Below are 22,111 nucleotides of genomic sequence, written 5' to 3' on the forward strand. Positions count from 1 at the left end.
GACTCTCAACCACTGCGCCACCAGGGAAGCCCTTCTGCCCATTTTTTGGTTGGGTTGTTTGTTTTTTTGATATTGAGCTGCATGAACTGTAAATTTTGGAGACCATTCCCTTATCGGTCACATCATTTACAGATATTTCTCCCATTCTGTGGGTTGTCTTTTCATTTTGTTTATGGTTTCCTTTGCTGCACAAAAGCTTTTGAGTTTAATTAGGTCCCATTTGTTTGTGTTTGTTTTTATTTCTGTTACTCTAGGAGATGAATCCAAAAAGATATTGCTGAGATTTATGTCAAAGAGTGTTCTGCCTTTGTTTTCCTCTAAGAGTTTTATAGGTTATGACTCCGCTTTGTTCTTTTCTTCAGGATTGCTTTGGCAATTCTGGGTCTTTTATGGTTTCTTATGAATTTTAGGATTATTTGTTCTAGTTCTGTGAAAAAATTCATGGGTAATTTGATAGGGATCACATTAAATCTGTAGATTGCTTTGGGTAGTATGGCCATTCTAACAAAAGCCTGTCTTTTCTCTGTTGTATATTCTTGCCTCCTTTGTCAAAGATAAGGTGACCATAGGTGCGTGGATTTATCTCTGGGCTTTCTATCTAACAATACTAATTCTTCCAATCCAAGAGCATGGAATATCTTTACATTTCTTTGAATCATCTTCACTTTCCTTTATTACATGTTTTATAGTTCTCAGCATATAAGTCTTTCACCTCCTTGGTCAGGTTTATTCCTGTCTTTTATTTTTGGGGGTGCAACTTTGAAAGGTATTGTTTTTTTTTAACATTCACCTCCTGATATTCATTGTTGGTGTAAAGAAATGCAGCTGGTTTCTGTATGCTAATCTTGTATCCTGCTACCTTGCTGAATTCGTTGATCAGTTCTAGTAGTTTTCTGTGGCGTCTTTAGGGCTTTCTATATATGTAATCATGTCATCAGCATATAATGACAACTTTACCTCTTCCCTTCCAATTTGAATACCTTTTATTTCTTTTTCTTGTCTGATCTTTTTGACGTGATGGTAAATGGGATTGTTCCTTTAATTTATTTTTCTTACCTTTCGTTGTTAGTGTATAGAAATGCAACAGATTTCCGTGTATTAATTTTGTATCCTGCAACTTTACCAAATTCACTGATGAGCTCTAGAGATGAGAGTGGTCATCCCTGTCCTTCTCCAGATTTTAGCGGGGAGGCTTTCAGCTTTTCACAACTGAGTATTATCTTGGCTGTGGGTTTGTCATAAATACCTTTATTATACCGCCCCCTTAAAATTTTTATTTTATATTGGAGTATAGTTGATTAACAATGTTGTGTTAGTCTCCGGTGTACAGCAAAGTGATTCAGTTATACATGTATCTATTCTTTTTCAAATTCTTTTCCCATTTAGATTATTACAGAATATTAAGCAGAGTTCCCTGTGCTGTACAGTAGGTCCTTGCTCCAATTTGGATTCCTTTTATTTATTTTTTTTCTTCTATGATTTCCATGGCTAGGACTTCCAAAACTGGGTTGAATAAAAGTGGTGAGAGTGGTCATCCTTGGATTGTTCCTGACTTTAGAGGAAATGCTTTGAGCTTTTCACCATTGAGTATGATGTTAGCTGTACGTTTGTTGTACATGGCCTTTATTATGTTGAGGTAGGTTCCCTTTGTGCCTACTCTCTGGAGAGTTTTTATCAGAAATGGGTGTTGAATTTTGTCAAAAGCCTTTTCTGCATCTACTGAGATGATCTTGTGTTTTTTGTCTTTTCTTTTGTTTATGTGGTGCATCACATTGATTTGCATATGTTGAACCATCCTTGTGAACTTGGGATGAATAGTTCCCTGTGCTGTACAGTAGGTCCTTGCTGGTTATCTATTTTAAATATAGCACTGTGTGCATGTCAATCCCAAACTCACACTCTATCCCTCCCCCTGCCCACCTTTCCCCGGTAACCATAAGTTCGTTTTCTAAGTCTGTGAGTCTGTTTCTGTTCTGTAAAAAGGTTCATGTGTATCATTTTTTTAAAAAGATTCCACACGTAAGTGATATCATATGATATTTGTCTTTCTGTGTCTGACTTAGTTCACTCAGTATGACAATCTCCAGGTCCATCCACGTTGCTGAAAATGACATTATTTCATTCTTTTTTATGGCTGAGTAATATTCCACCGTATATATGTACCATATCTTCTATATCCATTCATCTGTTGATGAACATTTAGGTTGCTTCCATGTCTTGGCTATTGTAAATAGTGCTGCAGTGCACATTGGGGTGCATGTATCTTTTCGAAGTATGGTTTTCTCATGTGTTACTGGATTTGTTTTGCTAACATTTTGTTGAAAATTTTTGCATCTATATTAATCAAAGATATTGGCCTGTAATTTTCTTTTTTGGCAGTGCCTTTGTCTTTTATTGGTATCATGGTGATGGTGACTTCATAGAATATCTTTGGGAGTGTTCCCTCCTCTTCAATTTTTTTGGAAGAGTTTGAGAAGGATCTGTATTAAATTCTTCTTTGTGTGTTTGGTAGAATTCACCTGTGAAGCCGTCTGTCCTGGACTTTTGTTTGTAGGCAGTTTTTAGATTACAGATTCTATTGCACTTCTAGTGATCAGTCTGTTTAAATTATCTACTTCCTCTTGATTCAATTTTGGTGAGCTCTGTTTCTAGAAAGTTGTCCATTTCTTCTAGGTTGTAGAACTTGTTGGCATATAATTGTTCATAGTATTGCCTTATGATTTTTTGTATTTTTGCAGCATCAGTTGTTGTGTCTTGTTATTCATTTCTTATTTTGTTTATTTGGGTTCTCTCTCTTTTCTTCCTCGTGAGCCTGGCCAGAAGTTTGTCAGTCTGTTTATCCTTTCAAAGAACCAGTTCTTGGTTTTATTGATTTTTTTCTGTTATTTTTTAATCTCTTTTTTATTTATTTCCTCTCTGATCTTTATTATTTACTGCCTTCTGCTGACTTCAGGTTTTGTTTGTTCTTCTTTTCCTGATTCTTTTAAGTGGTAGGTTAGGTTGTTTATTTGAGATTTTTCTTGTTTTTTGAGGAAGGTCTGTGTCGTTATGAATTTTAAGAACTGCTTTTGTTGCATCCCATAGATTTTGTATGGTTGTTTTTACTGTCATTTGTTTCAAGGTATTTTAAAATTTCCTCTTTGATTTCATTGTTGACCCATTGGTTTTTTAAAAAAATTATTTATTTTTGGCTGCTTTGGGTCTTTGTTACTGCAGGTGGGCTTTCTCTAGTTGCCGCGAGTGGGGGCTACTCTTCATTGCGGTGTGCGGGCTTCTCGTTGTGGTGGTTTCTCTTGTTGTGGAGCGCAGGCTTTAGGCACACAGGCTTTAGTAGGTGTAGCACACTTGCTCAGTAGTTGTGGCTCATGGGTTCTAGAGCGCAGGCTCAGTAGTTGTGGCGCACGGGCTCAGTTGCTCTGCGGTATGTCGGATCTTCCTGGACCAGGGCTCGAACCCGTGTCCCCTGCATTGGCAGGCGGATTCTTAACCACTGCGCAACCAGGGAAGCCCTGACCCATTAGTTTTTTAGTAGCATATGGTTTAGTCTCCATTTCATCATTTTTCTCTAATTTCTTTTCCTGTGGTTAATTTCATGCCATTGTGGTCAGAAAAGATGCTTGAGATAATTTCTATACTGTTAAATTTGTTGAGGCTTGTTTTGTCCCTAGTATGTAGTCAATCCTAGAGAATGTTCTATGTGTATTTGAAAATAATGTGTATTCTGGTTTTTTTGAATGTAATGTCCTGAAAATATCAATTAAGTCTAACTGTTCTATTGTATCATTCAGGATCTCGGTTGCCTTTTTGATTCTCTGTCTAGAAGATCTGTCCATTGATGTGAGTAGGATGTTAAAGTCTCCTACTATTATTGTATTCCTGTCAGTTTCTCCTTTTATGTGTGTATTTGTTTTCTGTATTTGTGTACTCCTATATCAGATGCATATGTTGACAAGTGTTCCATCCTCTACTTGTATTGGTCCTTTTATCATTATATAGTGCCCTTCTTTATCTTTCTTTATGGCTTTGTTTTAAAGTCTATTTTGTCTGATATGAGTATTGTGACCCCTGTTTTCTTGTCATTCCATTTGCATTAAATATCTTTTTCTATCTCCTCACTTTCAATTTATGTGTATCCTTTGCTCTAAAGTGGATCTCTTGTAGGTGGCATATTGTAGGCTCTTGCTTTTTATCCAATCTGCCACTCTGTCTTTTGATTGGAGCATTTAGTCCATTGACATTTAAGGTAATTATTGATAGATATGTATTCATTGCCATGTTAAACCTTGTTTTCCCATTGACTTTATATTTCTTTTTTGTCCCTTTCTTTTTCCTCTTGTGGTTTGATAATTTTCTTTTGTATTATACTTACGTTCTTCTTTTTGTCTTTTATGAATCTACTGTACGTTTTTTGATTTGTGCTTAGCCTGTTTTTCAAGTATGTTAACCCCTTCCTATATCTACTTGCTTGACTTTATATATTTTTTTTGTCCCTTTTTCCTCTTGTGGTTTGATAATTTTCTTTTGTATTATACTTACGTTCTTCTTTTTGGCTTTTATGAATCTACTGTACGTTTTTTGATTTGTGCTTAGCCTGTTTTTCAAGTATGTTAACCCCTTCCTATATCTACTTGCCTTAGACTGGGAGTCATATAGGCTCAAACACATTATAAGAGGAAAAAAATCTACATTTTTTACTCTCCTTCCCCACATTTTATGATTTTGATGTCTTCTTTTACATCTTCATCCTTTTGCTGTTCATTATGGTTATCATCACTTTCACAGAAATTTTTTGATTTTTTTAAAAAAAATCTGTGTCTGGCTTATTTAAGTGATTTACTTTCCAGTTGTGATTTTCTCTTTCCTATAGAGTTTTAGTTCTTTTCTATTTAGAGAAGACCTTTCAATATTTCTTTGGGGATCAGTTTAGTACTGCTGTATTCTTTAGTTTTTGCTTGTCTGAGAAATTCTTTCTCTCTCCTTCTTTTCTAAATGATAATCTTGCTGGGTAGAGTATCCTAGGTTGCAGATTTTCTTTCCCTTTCAGGACTTTGAATATATCTTGCCACTCGCTTCTGGCCTGCAATGTTTCTTTAGAGAAATCAGCTGATAGCCTAATGGGGGTTCCCTTGTAATTAACTCTTTGTTTTTCTCTTGCTGCCTTTACAATCCTCTCTAACTTTTGCCATTTTAATTATAATATGTCTTGGTCTAGGTCTGTTTGGGCTTATCTTGTTTCGGACCCTCTGTGCTTCCTGTATCTGGATATCTGTTTCCTTTTTTAGGTTTGGGAAGTTTTCAGCCATAATTTCTTCAATTACATTTTTGATCCCCCTTTCTCTTTCTTCCCCTTCTGGAATCCCTATTATGCATAGATTGGCATGCTCTATATTATCCCATAGGTCTCTTATATTGCTTTCATTTTTTTTTCTTCATTTGGCTTTGTCTGCTGTCCCGATTGGGTGATTTCCATTATTCTATCTGGGTTCCCTTGTAATTAACTCTTTGTTTTTCTCTTGCTGCCTTTACAATCCTCTCTAACTTTTGCCATTTTAATTATAATATGTCTTGGTCTAGGTCTGTTTGGGCTTATCTTGTTTCGGACCCTCTGTGCTTCCTGTATCTGGATATCTGTTTCCTTTTTTAGGTTTGGGAAGTTTTCAGCCATAATTTCTTCAATTACATTTTTGATCCCCCTTTCTCTTTCTTCCCCTTCTGGAATCCCTATTATGCATAGATTGGCATGCTCTATATTATCCCATAGGTCTCTTATATTGCTTTCATTTTTTTTTCTTCATTTGGCTTTGTCTGCTGTCCCGATTGGGTGATTTCCATTATTCTATCTTCCAGGTCACTTACTCATTCTTCTGCGTTATTCATTCTGCTATTCATGCCTTTAGCTCAGTTTTGTCTCTGCAAATGAGTTTTCTAATTTTTCTTGGTTCCTATTTATAGTTTCTAATTCGTTTTTACAGTACTCTGCATTTCTGCCGATAGCCTTTCTTAATTCCTTCAGTGTTTTCATTATCTCCTTTTTGAAATTGGTGTCTGTTAGACTGAAGAGGTCTGTTTCATTGTTTGTTCTTTCAGGGGAATTCTCTTGGTCTTTTAACTGTGAGCGGTCCCTCTCCTACTTTATTTTACTTACATGTCTCTTACTCTGTGCGTTTAGGAGAAACAATTATCTACTGTGGTCTTGGAGGGCTATTTATATGTGGGGGCATCCCTGTGTAGCTTGTGTGGGTTTAATATATTTGGTGTGAGGGCTGTTTTTAGTAGAGATGCCTGTTGCCTCTTTCCTCAGCATGTGCTGATCATTAGCCCCTTAATATGGGGTGTGCAGATGTGATGGCTGGTGCCATTCCTGGGGTTCTTGGTGGCGGTGGCAGCTGAGGTGCGCCCCCGGAGTACACCATGGTGGCTTAAGCAGCTCATGACCACTCCTGGGGTCCGGGAGGGCGGCGGTGGTGGTTGGCTTGTGACCTCTCCTGGCATCTTTTCCAAGGCTCAGCCTTCCTGATGATTGAATTTTGAATTTTTTCTTCAAGGAATACTACTTATTTCTGATCCCTTAGGTTCCCTCCCCATTCTCATTTTTCCCTTTCTTCATCACATTGGGGAAAATAAAAGCTACTGGGGAACCCGTCCCTATTGCTCTAAAGGGTAAGCCAAGAGCCCCATCTCCCTCAGAGAGAAAAGCCTGCCTTTGACTCAAGAGTGAATTTGACTTGTTAAGTAGCAAAAGTATCCACTTCAAAATTCTTTCCTGTTTTTTTTTTTTTTTTAAAAAACTCTTGTTCAGATAAATTATCCAGAGCTCAGAAATACAGCAAAAGATACCTGCAGCCCTTGTTGGGGCCATACCAGAACACTGTCAAAAAGAGGTATACCCAAGGATTATGTAATTCTCTAGGCAATGTACCTTTGTCTGTTCACTAATGACATTTGATTAGCGCCCACATTCTGTGAAGCCACATGTTAATTTACAGATTTTTGTTTGATAAAGTTCCAAATGATTTCTGTCCATTTGAAAAAATAACCCCCCAAAAATTCTAATTGTATTGCCATGCAGGATATTATTCAGTTTTGTCTCTAACTCAGCAAATGGACTTCATTTTGCCTTTCCTGGTGGACTAAGATACCTGATAGTCTTTGAACCCACTTATCACCTTGTAGTTTTCCTCATTAATGGGTTAAGTAAGTCATTGACATATTTCCATTCTCTATTTACATGAAGGTCACGTTTTTAACCTTGTTGATATCATATAGGGGCCTGCTTCCTTTGCTTAGTGCGCAGAAAAGAGCAGGCCTGGCTGCTTTCCTTATAAGGTTGGCCCATGGCTGACATCTGCGAAGTTGGATTTTATGAAGTTTCCTGCCACCCTGACAAGAGTGGCTCATGGAGCCTAAACGGTGTGTACAAACAATATGGTTTGCATTGAATACCAGCTTTCCTTCTAGGAGTCTGGAATTTTGGTATGTACCAGGCACAGGGTGCCTTCATAACCAGACCCTAATAACAACCCCGGGTCCTGAGACTCTAGGGAGGTTCCCTGGTAGATGACATTTCATACATGTTGTCACAGATTGTTGCTGGGGGAATGAAATGTATCCTGTGTCACTCCACTGGATGAAAACTCTTGAAAACTTGCACCTGGTTTCCTCCAGACTTTGTCCCATGTGCCTTTTCCCTTCGCTGATTTTACTCTGTAACCTTTTACTGTAATAAGTCATAATTGTGAGTTCATGAGTACAGTGATATACTGAGTCTTGTGGGTCCTCCTAGCAAGTCACTGCTTCAAGGGGTCCTCGGGCTCATCCCCAGATTCAGTTAGTTATAGGCATTTTTACATAAATTATTTTTTTGCAAATTTTTCTACAAATTCATTTCCACAAAACAATTGTAAAGTGTTCTCTTAAAAACTGGCTAGATCCTGTTTGATGTTAAGCAAGGCCCAGATTTCATGGAGGAGGACAATCCCTCCCAAGATCAATCAAGTGAAAACCTTACATTTCCTCTCTAAAAACCAAATTTTGGAATCAACTCACTGGTGTCCTGATACGATCCATCAGGGCAGTGAGTGACACAACTGTTCGTTTCCTCATTCAGGAAGTATCCATATTTACAGGACAGGCACTGGTCCCCGTGGCTCCCAAAGCAGGACTCGCAGTTGGGGGCACACTTTCTGCATCGCTTCTTGTCAGCGTGGTAGTGGCCAGAGGGGCAGCTGGAGACACAGATCCTGCGTTGTGGAATGATAAGAAAGAAGGGCAGTGTCACCAGAGATTCAGTCCTGAGTGAGTGAGGTGCTGAGCACATAGCTGTCCTCACTCTCAAAATCCTTTTTAACCATGATGGTAACACCACATCCAAAGGGCCAAATTCTGTTGGTTAAAGCCTTCTCCTATGTAGGGTGCTGACGTAGCACTGCGGTTACATAATACCAAGTCCACCAAGTAAGGCATGTCTTGGTCCAAACCATCTTCCAGTTCGGGTCTAGCTCTTTAAAGGGGATGATGGTTAGAAACTGAGTCTCAACAAGAAGGTTGTGCTGTTGGGTTGAAGGGAAAACATGTGCAAGCCATGATTTTATGCAAAAAGGCCCTAATAAGGGGTTACTTCTATTGTTGTGTTTGTCATATGAATCCTGTGTGTATGGGTGGTGAGGGTGATGGTGGTTGTATGCTACTGTCTAAATTAATATAAATATATTTAGGGAGTTCCCTAGTGGTTAGGATTCCAGGCTTTCACTGCTGTGGCCTGGGTTTAGTCCCTGGTTGGGGAATTGAGATCCTGCAAGCTGTGCGGTGTGGCCAAAAAAAAAAAAAGAAAAATTTAAATTTATGTTGTTTATGGTAAACAAAAAAATGACTACCTTGCTTGCCCATAACTGAAGATCTGGGCTTATATGTATTCATTTAACAAGTACTTACTGAGTACCAATTAAACATCAGGCATTTGCTAAGTGTAGGAGCTAATGAGAGGGGCTGAGGTAGCCAAGGGGCTTTCCCTTTAAGGAATTTATTCTTTTTAATTAAAAAAATTTTTTTAGACATTTTTAAAATTTAATTTTATATTCCCTTTAAGGAATTGAAATTCCAGCATGGATGTGACAGGAACAGGACCACGCCTGGGTGACTGGAGTATGGATGCACCGCAAATTGGCTCCCTATGAGTTTCCTCCTGAAAGAGGAGGGGGAGGTGGTAGGGATGAGAGAGACAACGCCTGGAAGAGCACGGCCTCTGATGGGCAGTCACTGTTCCATGGCCCTCCCTGTGGGTACATATCTGCTTGAGTCAGAAGCCAGGGGCTCAGAAGCACAGGGTCCAAGCAGGCCTGTCTCAGTGCCCAGAGTGGAGTAGTGAGAACACGCAGGGGCCAGCAGCTTTGCCACATGGAGGGCTTACACTTTGGGGAATTCAGGAAAGCATCCATTTGGCTTGTGTACTGGCATTTTCATGAAGGGCAAATGCAGCTGTGGCATCAGACATCAAAGGGATAGAAAGGTCTAGAGGGGAAGACCAGGCATGTGCATAGCTAGTCCCTCCCCATCATCCTTTGAAATGTGAGAAAAGACGTTTGCAGTTTCCTAGCCTACAGGTCCATTTGATGTTTTGTAATTCAGTATCAGTTTCACCGTTCTGAATGATGCAAGAAGGTGGGGGGACGGGGTGGAGGGGCAGCAGCATCTCTTCTGGGCTTTGGTCCTGGTGGGAGAACATGGAACACACTGCCTGTGGTGACCCTGTGGGAGCTCCCAGGAACACCAGGGGGTGTGCTTCAGGGGGTCTGATGTGGCTTCTCTCTTACCTGGTGTTGTTCTTCAGCTTGTAGTAGTAGTGCAAACAGTCATTGCAGTGGTCCGGTCCTGGCCCATCACAGCCCACCTCACTGCACTCAGGGTCACAGGGACCTTCCAAAAGAAATCAGAACAACACTTGGAAAAAATGATTTTAAAGCAGGTAAGCTTTACCTTGAATTATAAATAGGTGTTTTTCTCCCTTAGGCAGTGAGGGTTTTCTTTAAGAGTTTCTAATGCAGTGAGGTGGAGTAATGTTCAATGTGGCTGTAAGCCCAGAGTGAACTCTTGACTTTTTTGGGGAAAACCTGAATTACCTAAGAATCAAGCATGTAAATCCTAGTCAGGGCCTGGTCTTCAAAGCACACATATGGTTGCCTTGTGGGAGAAGACAATTAATTCAGAATTCAAAAGAACAGTGCCATTGCAGCAACTAGAAAAAAACTGATTGCAATTAAATATGCATAATGATAAAAATGTCGGATAGAAAAATGAGAATTTAAGCTGTTGACAGAAAGGAAAAAAGAGTTATTATTCAATGCCCTGACCAGATTGTCTCTCTCATCCAAGGCCATTAAAGCCACTGAATACCTCTGAGATACTGGAGCCAGAAAGAAACATCATTATGGCATCTGGTACAATTTTATCCGCATCTCATTTTGGATTACAAAGCAGGTACTTCAGGCACAGATAATAGATTTAAAATTGCATCCTACCCATAGGCTAATGGGCAGCTCAACAAAAGAAAACTACACACACATTTTAAAGAAAGATGCAAGCATGCTTAAAGAATTCCAGACCTGGGATGAAGGTTCCCAATCTCTCTTGCTGTGTATTCTTTGCACAGGCAGAAAAAAAAAGAAAAAATGCCAGAAAGATGGAGCTATTTTGTGATTGATGAAAAGTTTTCTAATGACATGGGCTAGTTATAGATATTTTGCTTGCTTGACTAACTCCTTTTTTTCTTGTTTTCCATATTTTGAGAGATTTGGTCTCATAATCTTGAAGCTCTTTCCCATTGAAAACCCATGATTTTAACTAGCAATAAACATGGTGCATGAAATGCACAAAAAGTCAGTCAAGGGTACCAGAAATGTCTTGAGCCATACTTATTTTTGTTGAAACTTGGTCTCCTTTAGTCATTGTAGGACTATGTTCTACAGTTACTGAATTGAAACATAAAATGGTAGAAGTGGGGAGGAATGACTTAGAGAAAAATCTAGTAGTCAAACACCATCATTTGACAGATAAAAATGATTTTCCAAGAATTACAGTGGCTTGTCCAGTATCATATGGCTAGGAGAGTTGGGATCAACAGAAGTCCTGCTTCTTATTCTTAGTCCAGGTCTCCTACTTAGGGGTAGTAAATCATGACCTTTGGATCTGAATGGAAATGAGTTATTTCAAAATGCTACAGACTTGAAGTATATTTCTGATTAATCATGAGTCAGTCATTTGACAGCACTGTTTATCTCTATTTTCCCAAAAGCCTTAAAATTGATCTTTAAATTCCACAGCTAGTGCAAGTTGGAACATTTTAGCTGACTGCTATGGTACATGAGGAGAGAGTGTCTCTGCTGTGTAAGGGTTGAAGTGCACCCGGCTGTGGGTCCCACAGTCCCTGGAATTCGATGAAACAGTACAGGGATCTGGTTATGATAATGCCATCTGTGCCTCTAGAGAGGCTGACTTCTTAATGAAGGTGAAAATCACAGCTCCAAAGAAAAGGAATCATGGGTGGTCCTAAATTTTCACTGGATGGTTTCTACAATTAAAAAAAAACAACCCAAACCATTTATTCTTGATATGTGCCAAAGAGCTGTGTATGGCAAGTTCACATGCTGTGCTGTTTCTTTCATAATCTTACACTGTCCCAGATGCAATTTAGCATTTTAGGTTGCTGGGTAATAATTGTCTGTCTTTGTTCTCTCACAAGTGCCAATGTGGACATTTTGGAGATATAGTGAGAAAAACCACAAAGATGTATAACTGTTCAGAATTTTAACATTACCAAAATTTGAATTGGAAACATACCATAAGGCACATAGTAATATATTACTATTATACTCCATTTATGTTTTTAGATATACTTTCTCCTATCAGAGAAGACAAAATGGTTTGCTGGTTATAACATCAGTAGTAATGATGTTATAAGCTCAAAGCAAAATAAGACAAAAATTGAACACAATCTAGTTCTGGTTAGCTCAATTGATCTGAATTCTCTAAGCTTATTATTGACACAGGGATATCACCTATTTAGAATAAAAAGAACCAAATGCATAATTATTTAAAATACTCTGTTAAAGTGATTAACGAAAAAGAATCTTAGAGAGCTGAGCAGCAAGAAAAAAAAAAAAGTTCCTGTCTAAAGGTATGTTAAACTGCTATTTACAAACAGTTCTCCATTAGGAGAAGCTTTGTTCATTAAGTGTTATATATGATATCCCAGAAGGACTGAATGCTGCTGGAAGTGGTAGCCAATGCAACAAGACAGGAATCAGAAATACACTGGGAAAGAGAAAAAATAATTTGCAGATGATATGGCTACAGTACCTAACTGCCCCAGAATATCAACTCTAAAACATACAAATTAATAAAGTCAAGCAAAATGGCCAGATGTAAGATAAACACACAATAGCCAACAAATATCCCTGATACCAGCATATAATAGTTAGAAAATATGGAATATTTTCCACTACAGTAGCAACAAGACCCAAAATACTTAGAAATAACACTACAAGAATAACACTACATAAAATTAAAAGATTTCAGTAAAATGGGACATGGTCTATGTTTTGGATGGAAAGACTGTATATTGTAAAAACAGTTCTTCCCATGAGATAGCAGGTAAATTCAAACTAAATTTCAATGAGATTTTTAAAGGGGGATTTAAGAATTGCTATGAGAACAAGAAGTAGACATTCAACAGATATTAAAATACAGTGTGGGTGCTACTGGATCAAGAATTATTAGATTGGTGAATTGGAAAAGATGGTACCAGAAGAGACCTGGTATAAGAACTTACCATACTGTTATAAAGGAAACATCCTAAACTAATAAAAGAAAGGATGGCAACTCAGTTATTGATGTTAGTCTGTTTGGAAAATACAGAACTTCACTTCACAATATATATTAAAAACCAAAGGTTACAAAAAATAATCCATGTGAATATTTAGCTGATTTTAAAGAATAAACATTCTGTAAAAAAGAAATTACAAATGTTATCTAAAACTATAAACTCTGCTCTCCAATTTTCTTTTTCTCTCAAAACAACACAAAACAAAAAGTACATTTCGGAAGCAAGTGATAACAGAGAAACTGTTTTCAGCAAATATGAGACAATGTGAGAGTCAATAACATACAAAGAGTTTTTATAAATAAACAAATTGCTGCCACTTTGAATAGAAAAGTGAGTAAAAGATATTTCATTCAGAGAACACAAAGGAAAAAATGTTGTTTAGATTTACTAGCAATCAATCAAAGCTATAAAAATTTAAACATGTTCTTTTCTTTCTTTTTTTACTTTTTTCTTTCCACTTAACGCTGGCAGGAATGAGTGTAGTAACTAGCAATCAAAGCTATAAAAATTTAAACATGTTCTTTTCTTTCTTTTTTTACTTTTTTCTTTCCACTTAACGCTGGCAGGAATGAGTGTAGTAAACACTCACACAGTGGTCACAGTGCAGACTGGTATATCTTGTCTGGAAAGCAACATGACAAACCATATCCAAGCCCTAAAACTGATGATTCCCTTTGATGCAGTAATTCTTAGAACTCAATTTTAAAGACATAGTCAAAAACCGATAATGATATTCATTGAAACCTTATTTAAAATAGTATAAAACTCTAAGCAAACTACACATCCCAGGTTATGGATTAAATATATTACAGTACAATCACAGGATGGACTATTATGCTGCCTTTTAAATATGTGTTCTAAGGATACTTGACAACAGGGAAATATGCTCTTAATGATACCTTTAATGGAAAAAAAAAGAATGTTCTATATACAGTGTGATTTTAGCTTTGAAGAAAAAAACATGAATATTTGAATACCTGAATGTACACATACCAATATTTAAGGGATAGAAAGGAAGATGGAATAAAATATATCAGAATATGAGTAGAAGTTTATCTCTTTGGGGGAATGATGCATGAGCTTTCTTTCCTTAGCCTACCTCCCCACTGGAAGCCAGCTCACCTGCATAATCCTCTGTCCCATAGTCATCAGTGGGGTCTTCAACACGGCTATACCGGACACGTTCCACTTTAGGAAACTCATTGGTGGGTGAGTATGGCTGCACGGAGGTGCCATAGAGGACCAAAGACCATTCTTTCAATTTACCTTGGGAAATAATGAAAGCATATTATGACCAAACATTTCCTCTTTAGCTTTATAATTTCTTTAATTCCTTCTCACTGAGGAAAAAGCAAGAGTAGAAGAATTGTGGGAAACAGATTCATATGAATTGTTGCATCAGATACAGGGCTAGAAACGCATTTTCCAATACTTGCAGAGTTAACTATTTAATAATTCACATACCACATATTTACTGAGCACCAAACATAGGCTACACCTTAATTAATCAGCATTTCGTGTGTGTGTGAGAAACAAACACATCTCAGATTTCTGGATCAAGGGCTGAGTTTCAAATTATGGACATTTAAGAGAATCCCAGAATTTTACAGAAGGCCTTCTTTTTCTAGGTATAAAGGTCTTACATAAATTTAAAAAAATTGTTGGCATTTTCTGACTTGTTTATCAAAAAAAGAAAACAACTACTTTTTTCCACCTGAAATGTTAAGAATACATCACTACATTATCCTGTAGACATGTGCTGTCCAATGATAGCCACTAGATCCATTTGGATATTTCCATTTAAATTAACTAAAATTTAAAACTTCAGTTCCTCAGACCACATTTCAAGTGCTCAGTAGCCATATGTGGCTAGTGGCCACTACGATGAACAGTACAGATACAGGAAACATTTCTACCACTGGCAGAATGTTCTACTAGGCAGTGCTGTCATAGAGCATTTTCTGGTCAAGGGTGCTTGGAGATGTGAGGGAAGTGTTTTACCTCCTTTGGATGGTAGGCTTTCAAGGAACATTTGCTTTAGTTTAGTCCTCATTTCTACATTTATTTCTTAGCTTTATAAAACTAAAGTCTCTAATGCAAAAAGTAAACAAACAGAAAACAACTGTCTCCTGGCCATTAAGCTTAATTTGGTTTTTTTTTATATGAAAAATAAAAGTTTTAAGACAAAACCATTAAAAACGTGAAAATATGCTGGCAGGAAGGTAGGCTACCCCTCCCTCCACCTTTGGATATTATTTCCATTTAAATTAACTAAAATTTAAAACTTCAGTTCCTCAGACCACATTTCAAGTGCTCAGTAGCCATATGTGGCTAGTGGCCACTACGATGAACAGTACAGATACAGGAAACATTTCTACCACTGGCAGAATGTTCTACTAGGCAGTGCTGTCATAGAGCATTTTCTGGTCAAGGGTGCTTGGAGATGTGAGGGAAGTGTTTTACCTCCTTTGGATGGTAGGCTTTCAAGGAACATTTGCTTTAGTTTAGTCCTCATTTATACATTTATTTCTTAGCTTTATAAAACTAAAGTCTCTCTCTAATGCAAAAAGTAAACAAACAGAAAACAACTGTCTCCTGGCCATTAAGCTTAATTTGGTTTTTTTTTATATGAAAAATAAAAGTTTTAAGACAAAACCATTAAAAACGTGAAAATATGCTGGCAGGAAGGTAGGCTACCCCTCCCTCCACCTTAGATCTCCTCCTCACCTTGGCCTAATACAGAGAAACCAGGCAAGGTTAGGGTTGGGCTCTGTCACATCCCAGAGAGTGATGAATTTCAGTTGTCTGCTGATTCATCTATGAGCATCTATAATCACCATCAAATTGATGCTTATTTTCTATAAGTGCTTACTATACACTAAGTTTTATTCCATTCAGTGGTCTCAACAACTGGGAAATAGGTACTTGTATTCCCAATATATAGATGAGGAAACTGAGGCACAGAGGTTGGTAACTTTCCCAAGGGCAGTAAGAGGACAGACTGATATCAAAATCTATTTGGGGGTTCTGATTTAAGATGGTAATATAGGAAGATCCTGAATTCACTGCTTTCCATAAACTTGCTGAATCTATAGCCACATATGGAACAATTTCTTCTGGAAAAACACCCCCAAACTAATTGAGTGGCTCCTACGCATCAGGCAAACAAGAAAACCCCAGATCAAAATGGGTAGGAGAGGCTTAGATGCATCTTACCATAAACCCCACCCCCCAGTGCTACAACCCACAATCGAGAGGGGACTCAAAAACCCCCAGCTTCTCCCTGAGGAGTGAAAGGTTTGAGCACCACATTGGGTACCACAACTTTTAAGACCTGCACCTGAGAGATGAGCCCCCAAACCATGTAGCTTTGAAACCCAAAGGGGCTTGGGTCCACAAGACCCATAAGACCGTAGTGAACTGAGCAGTTCTTAAAGAGCTCACCTGCGTGGACCCTCACTCCAGGGTGCTGTGCATAGGCAGTCGACTGAAAAGCACCCAGACTTTCCGTGAAAAAGGCTTATTTGCTTATCTTAAAGCACTGGCTGAGGGTCAGGCGTCTAATTTAACATATAGAAAAGGGCCTACTGAATACTGTCCAAACGTGGAGGCTCACTGGAGCCATCTGTGTGTTCTCCCTTGGCCTGCTCCGGCTTGCTGGTACCAACAAGAAAGGAGCTTGTACTCTCACCTGGCACCTAGGGGACACCTCTAGTTTGCTGGCTCTGGTGGCCAGTGTGGCTTAGGCTCACGGGTCCCCTAAGACTCTGAACAAAATTGGCAAACCTTTAGGTAGCCTCACCAAGAAGAAGAGAGAGAAGACTCAAAATCAGAAATGAAAGAGGAGACATTTTAACTGATACCAGAAAATTACAAAGGATCATAAAAGACTACTATCAGCAATTATATCCAACAAATTGGAGGACCTATAAGAAATGGATAAATTCCTAGAAACATACACTACCCAAGACTGAATCATGAAGAAAGTGAAGATTTGAACAGACCAATTACTATAAGGATCAATAATCAAAAACTTCCCAACAAAGGAATGTCCAAGATTAGACACCTTCACTGGTGAATTCTACCAAACAGTTAAAGAAGAATTAATATCAATCCTTCTCAAGCTCTTCCAAAAAACAGAATAGGAAGGAATACTTCCAAACTCATTTTTTGAGGCCAGTATTACCCTGATATCAAAACCAGACAAGGATGCCACAAGAAAAGAAAGTCACTGATAAACATAGATGCAAAAATCCTCGACAAAATATTAGCAAACTGAATACAACAATACATTAAAAGGATCATACATTATGATCAAATAGGATTTATTTCAGGGATGAAAGGATGTTTCAACATCTGTAAATCAATGTGATTTGACACAGTAACAAAATGAAGGATAAAACTCATATAATTTTCTCAATAGATGCAAAAAAGCATTGACAAAATCCAACGTCCATTTATGATAAAGACTCAACAAAGTGGTTATAGGGGGAACATACATCAACATAATAAATCAGGAACAAGGATGTAGGCAGGAAAAAGAAATAAAAGGCATCCAAGTTAGAAAGAGGTAAAACTGTTACTATTATATATAGACTCCACCAAAAAACTTAGAACTAAGCAACAAATTCAGAAAAGTTTCAAGATACAAAATCAGTATACAAAAATCTGTTGCATTTCTTTACACTAAAGATGAACTATCAGAGAAATTAAGAAAGCAATCCTATTTACAACTGCAGCAAAAGAATAAAATACCTAGGAATAAATTTAACCAAGAAAGTGAGAGAGATGTACACTGAAAACTGTTAAGAAATTGATGAAATAAATTGAAGACACAAATAAATGGAAAGATATTCCATGGTCATAAATTAGAAGAATATTGTAAAGATGTCCATACTACCCAAAGCAATCTACAGATTCAATGTAATCCCTAGGAAAATTCCAAAGGCATTTTTCACAGAAATAGAACAAACAAACCTAAAATTTTTATGGACCCACAAAACACCCCAAATAGCCAAAGCAATCTTGAGAAAGAAGAACAAAGCCGGAGGTATCATGCTCCGTGATTTCAAACTATACTACAAAGCTATAATAATCAAAACAGTATGGTATTGACATAAAAACAGACACATAAATGAATGAAACAGAATAGCAAACCCAGAAATAAACCCACACATATAGGGTTAATTGATTTATGACAGGAGCCAAGAATACAAAATGGGGAAAAGGCAGTCTTCAATAAATGGTGTTAGAAAAACTGGACCACTGTCTAACACCATGCACAAAAACTAACTCGTAATGGCTTAAAGATTTGAATGTAAGACCTGAAACCATAAAACTTCTAGAAGAAAACCTAGGTGGTAAACTCTTTGACACTGATCTTGGGAATGATTTTTTGTATTTGACAACAAAAGCAAAGGGAACAAATGCAAAAATAAATAAGTGGGACTACATCAAACTGTAGAGCTTCTGCACAGCAAAGGAAACCATCAACTAAATGAAAAGGTAACCTATGGAAACTATTTGCAAATCATATATCTGGTAAGGGGTTAATATCCAAAATATGTAAAGATCTCATACAACTCAATAGCAGAAAAACAATCTGATTGAAACATGGGCAGAGGATCTAAATAAACATTTTGCAAAAGAATACATACAGATGGCCAACATGAAAAGGCACTCGGCATCACTAATCATCAGGGAAATGCAAATCAAAACCACAATGAACTATTACCTTACACCTGTTAGAATGACTATTATCAAAAAAACAAATATTGGTGAGGATGTGGAGAAAAGGGAACCCTTGTGCACTGTTGGTGGGAATGTAAATTGGTACAGCCTCTCTGGAAAAGATTATGGAATTTCCTCAAAAAATTAAAAATAGAACTACCATATGATCCAGCAATTCCACTTCTGGTTATCTATCTGAAAAACAAAAGAAAGACACTAACTCTTTAAGTTACATGTACCCACATGTTCACTGCAGCATTATTTACTATAGCCAAAACAAGGAAGCAACCCAAATGTTGACTGATGGATGAATGGGTAAAGAAAATATATGTGTATATATGTACACACACACACACACACACACACACACACACACACACACACACACACACACACTATTACTGGGCCATAAAAAGGGGAATCTTGCCTTGTGTGAAAACATGGATGGACCTTCCTAAGTGAAGTAAGTCAGACAGAAAAAGACAAATACTTTATGATCTCACTTACATGTGAAGTCTTAAAAAAATAAAATACAAAAAGTAAAAGACAGAAATCATAGATACACAGAACAGATTGGTGGTTGCCAAAGGCAGGGGGTAGGTAGGGGGTGGGTGAAATAGGTGAAGGGGGTCAAAAGATACAAAGTTCCAGTTAAAAAACATATAAGTCCTGGGGATGTAATGTACAGCATGGTGAGCATAGTTAACAGTAGTGTACTGTATATTTCAAAGTTGTTAAAACAGTGTATCTTAAAAATTCTCATCACAAGAAAAAAAATTTTGTAACTATGTGAGGTGATGGATGTTAACTAGACTTACTGTGGTGATCATTTCACAATATATACAAATATCAAATCATACAGTTGTACACCTGAAACTAATATTTCAATTATCCTTCAATTAAAAAAAATTATCCAAATCTTGCATTCTTAAACTATTAGATAATTCTGCCTTCCTTGTCATTTCTAGGAGTTTAGGAACTTGAAGTTTAAAAATGAACATATTCTGGGCCACATTCATTGTTTTCTGACATCTGCATCGGGCCAGCACACTGGTTTATATTTGGTTTGCCCTCTGCCAGGTTTTCTTTGGACTCACTTGTTAATGACTATCCTAGTCATAATTAGGGTGTTGTTCAGTCTCAGAATTTCAAGTAGTGTCAAGAAATGAATGACTACCTGAAATTAATGACCAATCTGACTGCCTTTAGGTAGCAATGCAAAAGAGAACCTATTTTCCTTATGGCATCTCTCAAGTGCACAAATGGAACACATAATACAAGGACGCTATGTCAGTTACTCTAAAACCTGGTCCATTTAGCTTAAGATGATTTTATCTAAAAGTTTACCCTTGTAAATGTTTAAAGAGTGCTGACTCATAACTGATTATTTCCCTTGGTGCCATTTCTGAAGTACATCATAAGCCCGCTGGGCAGTTTATCTCTTTATTTTTCACTTATTATGTAATTTTATTTCCTTAGGATCTCTGCCACAATTCACATCAAATGCTGCCATATTTGGGCCATCAATTTTTCCCTCCCCTATCACTTTTCCATTTGCTAAATTCTATAGCAGACTTTGCAATGGATACTGCAACATCTTGTGAAAAATAGCAGTGTAAATGTAGAATGAGAAAAAATCCATTCTACTTGCTAACACTTAGATGCAATCTGCCCAAGATAGAAAACCCAAGATAGATTTAATATGCAGTGAAACAAAAACAACAACAAAAACCCCTCCAAAAATCCTTAGTGTGTGTTTTAATAATAAGCAAATGGGGAGAAATAATATACAAATATAAACTCAGTTTAGAGCCAGGAACCTCCATACTTGGGAATGATTCTACCATTTAATTGGGCTAGAAGATTCTATGTCTCCAACTGAATTTCGAGTAGTTTACTAAAGAAACCCCTCATTTAATTAGAGGACTGTACACCATAGAAACAATGATAGAAACACACAAACACACAGAGAAAAGTAAAAGTCCCTTTTCAAAGTTGTGTCTAATTCCGAACTGAAAGGTTGGTTGAAGAAAGGATACACGGAGACCATGTGTTTCTATTAAAGCCTCCTGACCCCAGGCTGTAGAGCATTAGGGTGTCTCTCCTGACACAAAAGAACATCTCTAAGATGACTGGAGGTGACTGGGGTTAAACGCAAACATTTAAACAGTATAAGGAGAAGCCAACAATATGAAATGGACAACTCTACATGATCTGGAGTACTGCAGAGAGCTTTTAACACAGATAATCACAGTAAACTCTAGATAGACTCTGAACTCCTTGAGGGCAGAGAGATTTATGTTAGCCTCTCATGCTTGCACACCAACGTGTCTCTCTCCTGACACAAAAGAACCTCTCTAAGATGACTGGAGGTGACTGGGGTTAAACGCAAACATTTAAACAGTATAAGGAGAAGCCAACGATATGAAATGGACAACTCTACATGATCTGGAGTACTGCAGAGAGCTTTTAACACAGATAATCACAGTAAACTCTAGATAGACTCTGAACTCCTTGAGGGCAGAGAGATTTATGTTAGCCTCTCATGCTTGCACACCAACCCCAGGTCTACCATTAGTATGTCCCTAGGGGCAGTCTATGCTTGTGGGGAGGAGCATTTTATCACTGACATTCTTTAGGATGGTGATAATAAAGAGTCACTTTTATAACTGTCTTAAATTATCAATAGATAATGCACCCCTTACGTCTGTACCCTAGACTGCACCCCTGTTGGTACACAACTGCCACGTTTGGACAGTGTTTTATTTCTCTGGGATCTCTTGAGATGTAAGAGCCCTATAGTGACACATGCTGATGGATCTCCTGGGAGCTGCCCTTTGGTCAGGGCAGCCCAGTCCAGTCACCATGCCTGCCATTGCCCCTGAGCGCCATGACACAGCACATCTCCATAGCATGAACAGTAAGCCTGGCCTGAAAAGAAGAGGGAAGGAGAGAGGAAGGTCCTGGGAACTAACTAGATTAGGAACAAGTGAAGGTTGTCTAGAAACCAGGGTCTAGTTTATTTGAATGTTTTCTATCAACTCTGCCTTGTTGACAAATATCTGATTTCTGAATAAAACCTTGGCAACCATTATATCCATGGTGCATGCTGGAAGTGAGCTGGACCCAGATACTCTTTCACAAAACTTTTATCCTGATTCATTGTGACCTTGCCACCTGCTGGTTTTGATTTCCCTGAGTATGGGACCACTGTGGCAACACAGATGAACCACATCACGGAATAAGGGAAAAGAGATGGCTAAACTGTGTGCAGAAATGGATCTCTCAGAATAAGTAACTTTCCCTGACTGGGTGGCAAATGTACGGTTCACGCCTGCGTTCTGCTGTTTGCTTCTTTTACCCGATGCAACCCACAGTATCAGAATGAATCATACCTTTACAATTAATTACAGAATGTTGGGTTAAATTATTCTGTGACGAGGAGAGGACTTAGAATTAGATGTCAGTCCTAAAACTGCCCTCAAGCCTGTTTCTTCTGCAGAT

The 22,111-nt window shown here is 37.9% G+C and overlaps 1 protein-coding gene across 4 annotated transcripts in view; it reads right to left on the minus strand.

The window, feature by feature from the left end:
- Window positions 1-22,111, minus strand: part of PCSK5 (proprotein convertase subtilisin/kexin type 5) — a 470,026-nt gene that overhangs the window by 154,911 nt on the left and 293,004 nt on the right. For all 4 annotated transcript variants that reach the window (XM_007130098.4, XM_055087125.1, XM_007130100.4 and 1 more), the window contains exons 14-16: window positions 14,000-14,143; window positions 9,810-9,912; window positions 8,047-8,240 (exon numbers count right to left, since the gene is read on the minus strand). In XM_007130098.4, coding sequence (XP_007130160.1) covers window positions 8,047-8,240; window positions 9,810-9,912; window positions 14,000-14,143 — 441 coding nt within the window. The remainder of the gene's footprint in view (window positions 1-8,046; window positions 8,241-9,809; window positions 9,913-13,999; window positions 14,144-22,111) is intronic.

This window comes from Physeter macrocephalus, chromosome 9 (genome assembly GCF_002837175.3).
Source record: "Physeter macrocephalus isolate SW-GA chromosome 9, ASM283717v5, whole genome shotgun sequence".
Classification (NCBI taxonomy): Eukaryota; Metazoa; Chordata; class Mammalia; order Artiodactyla; family Physeteridae; genus Physeter; species Physeter macrocephalus.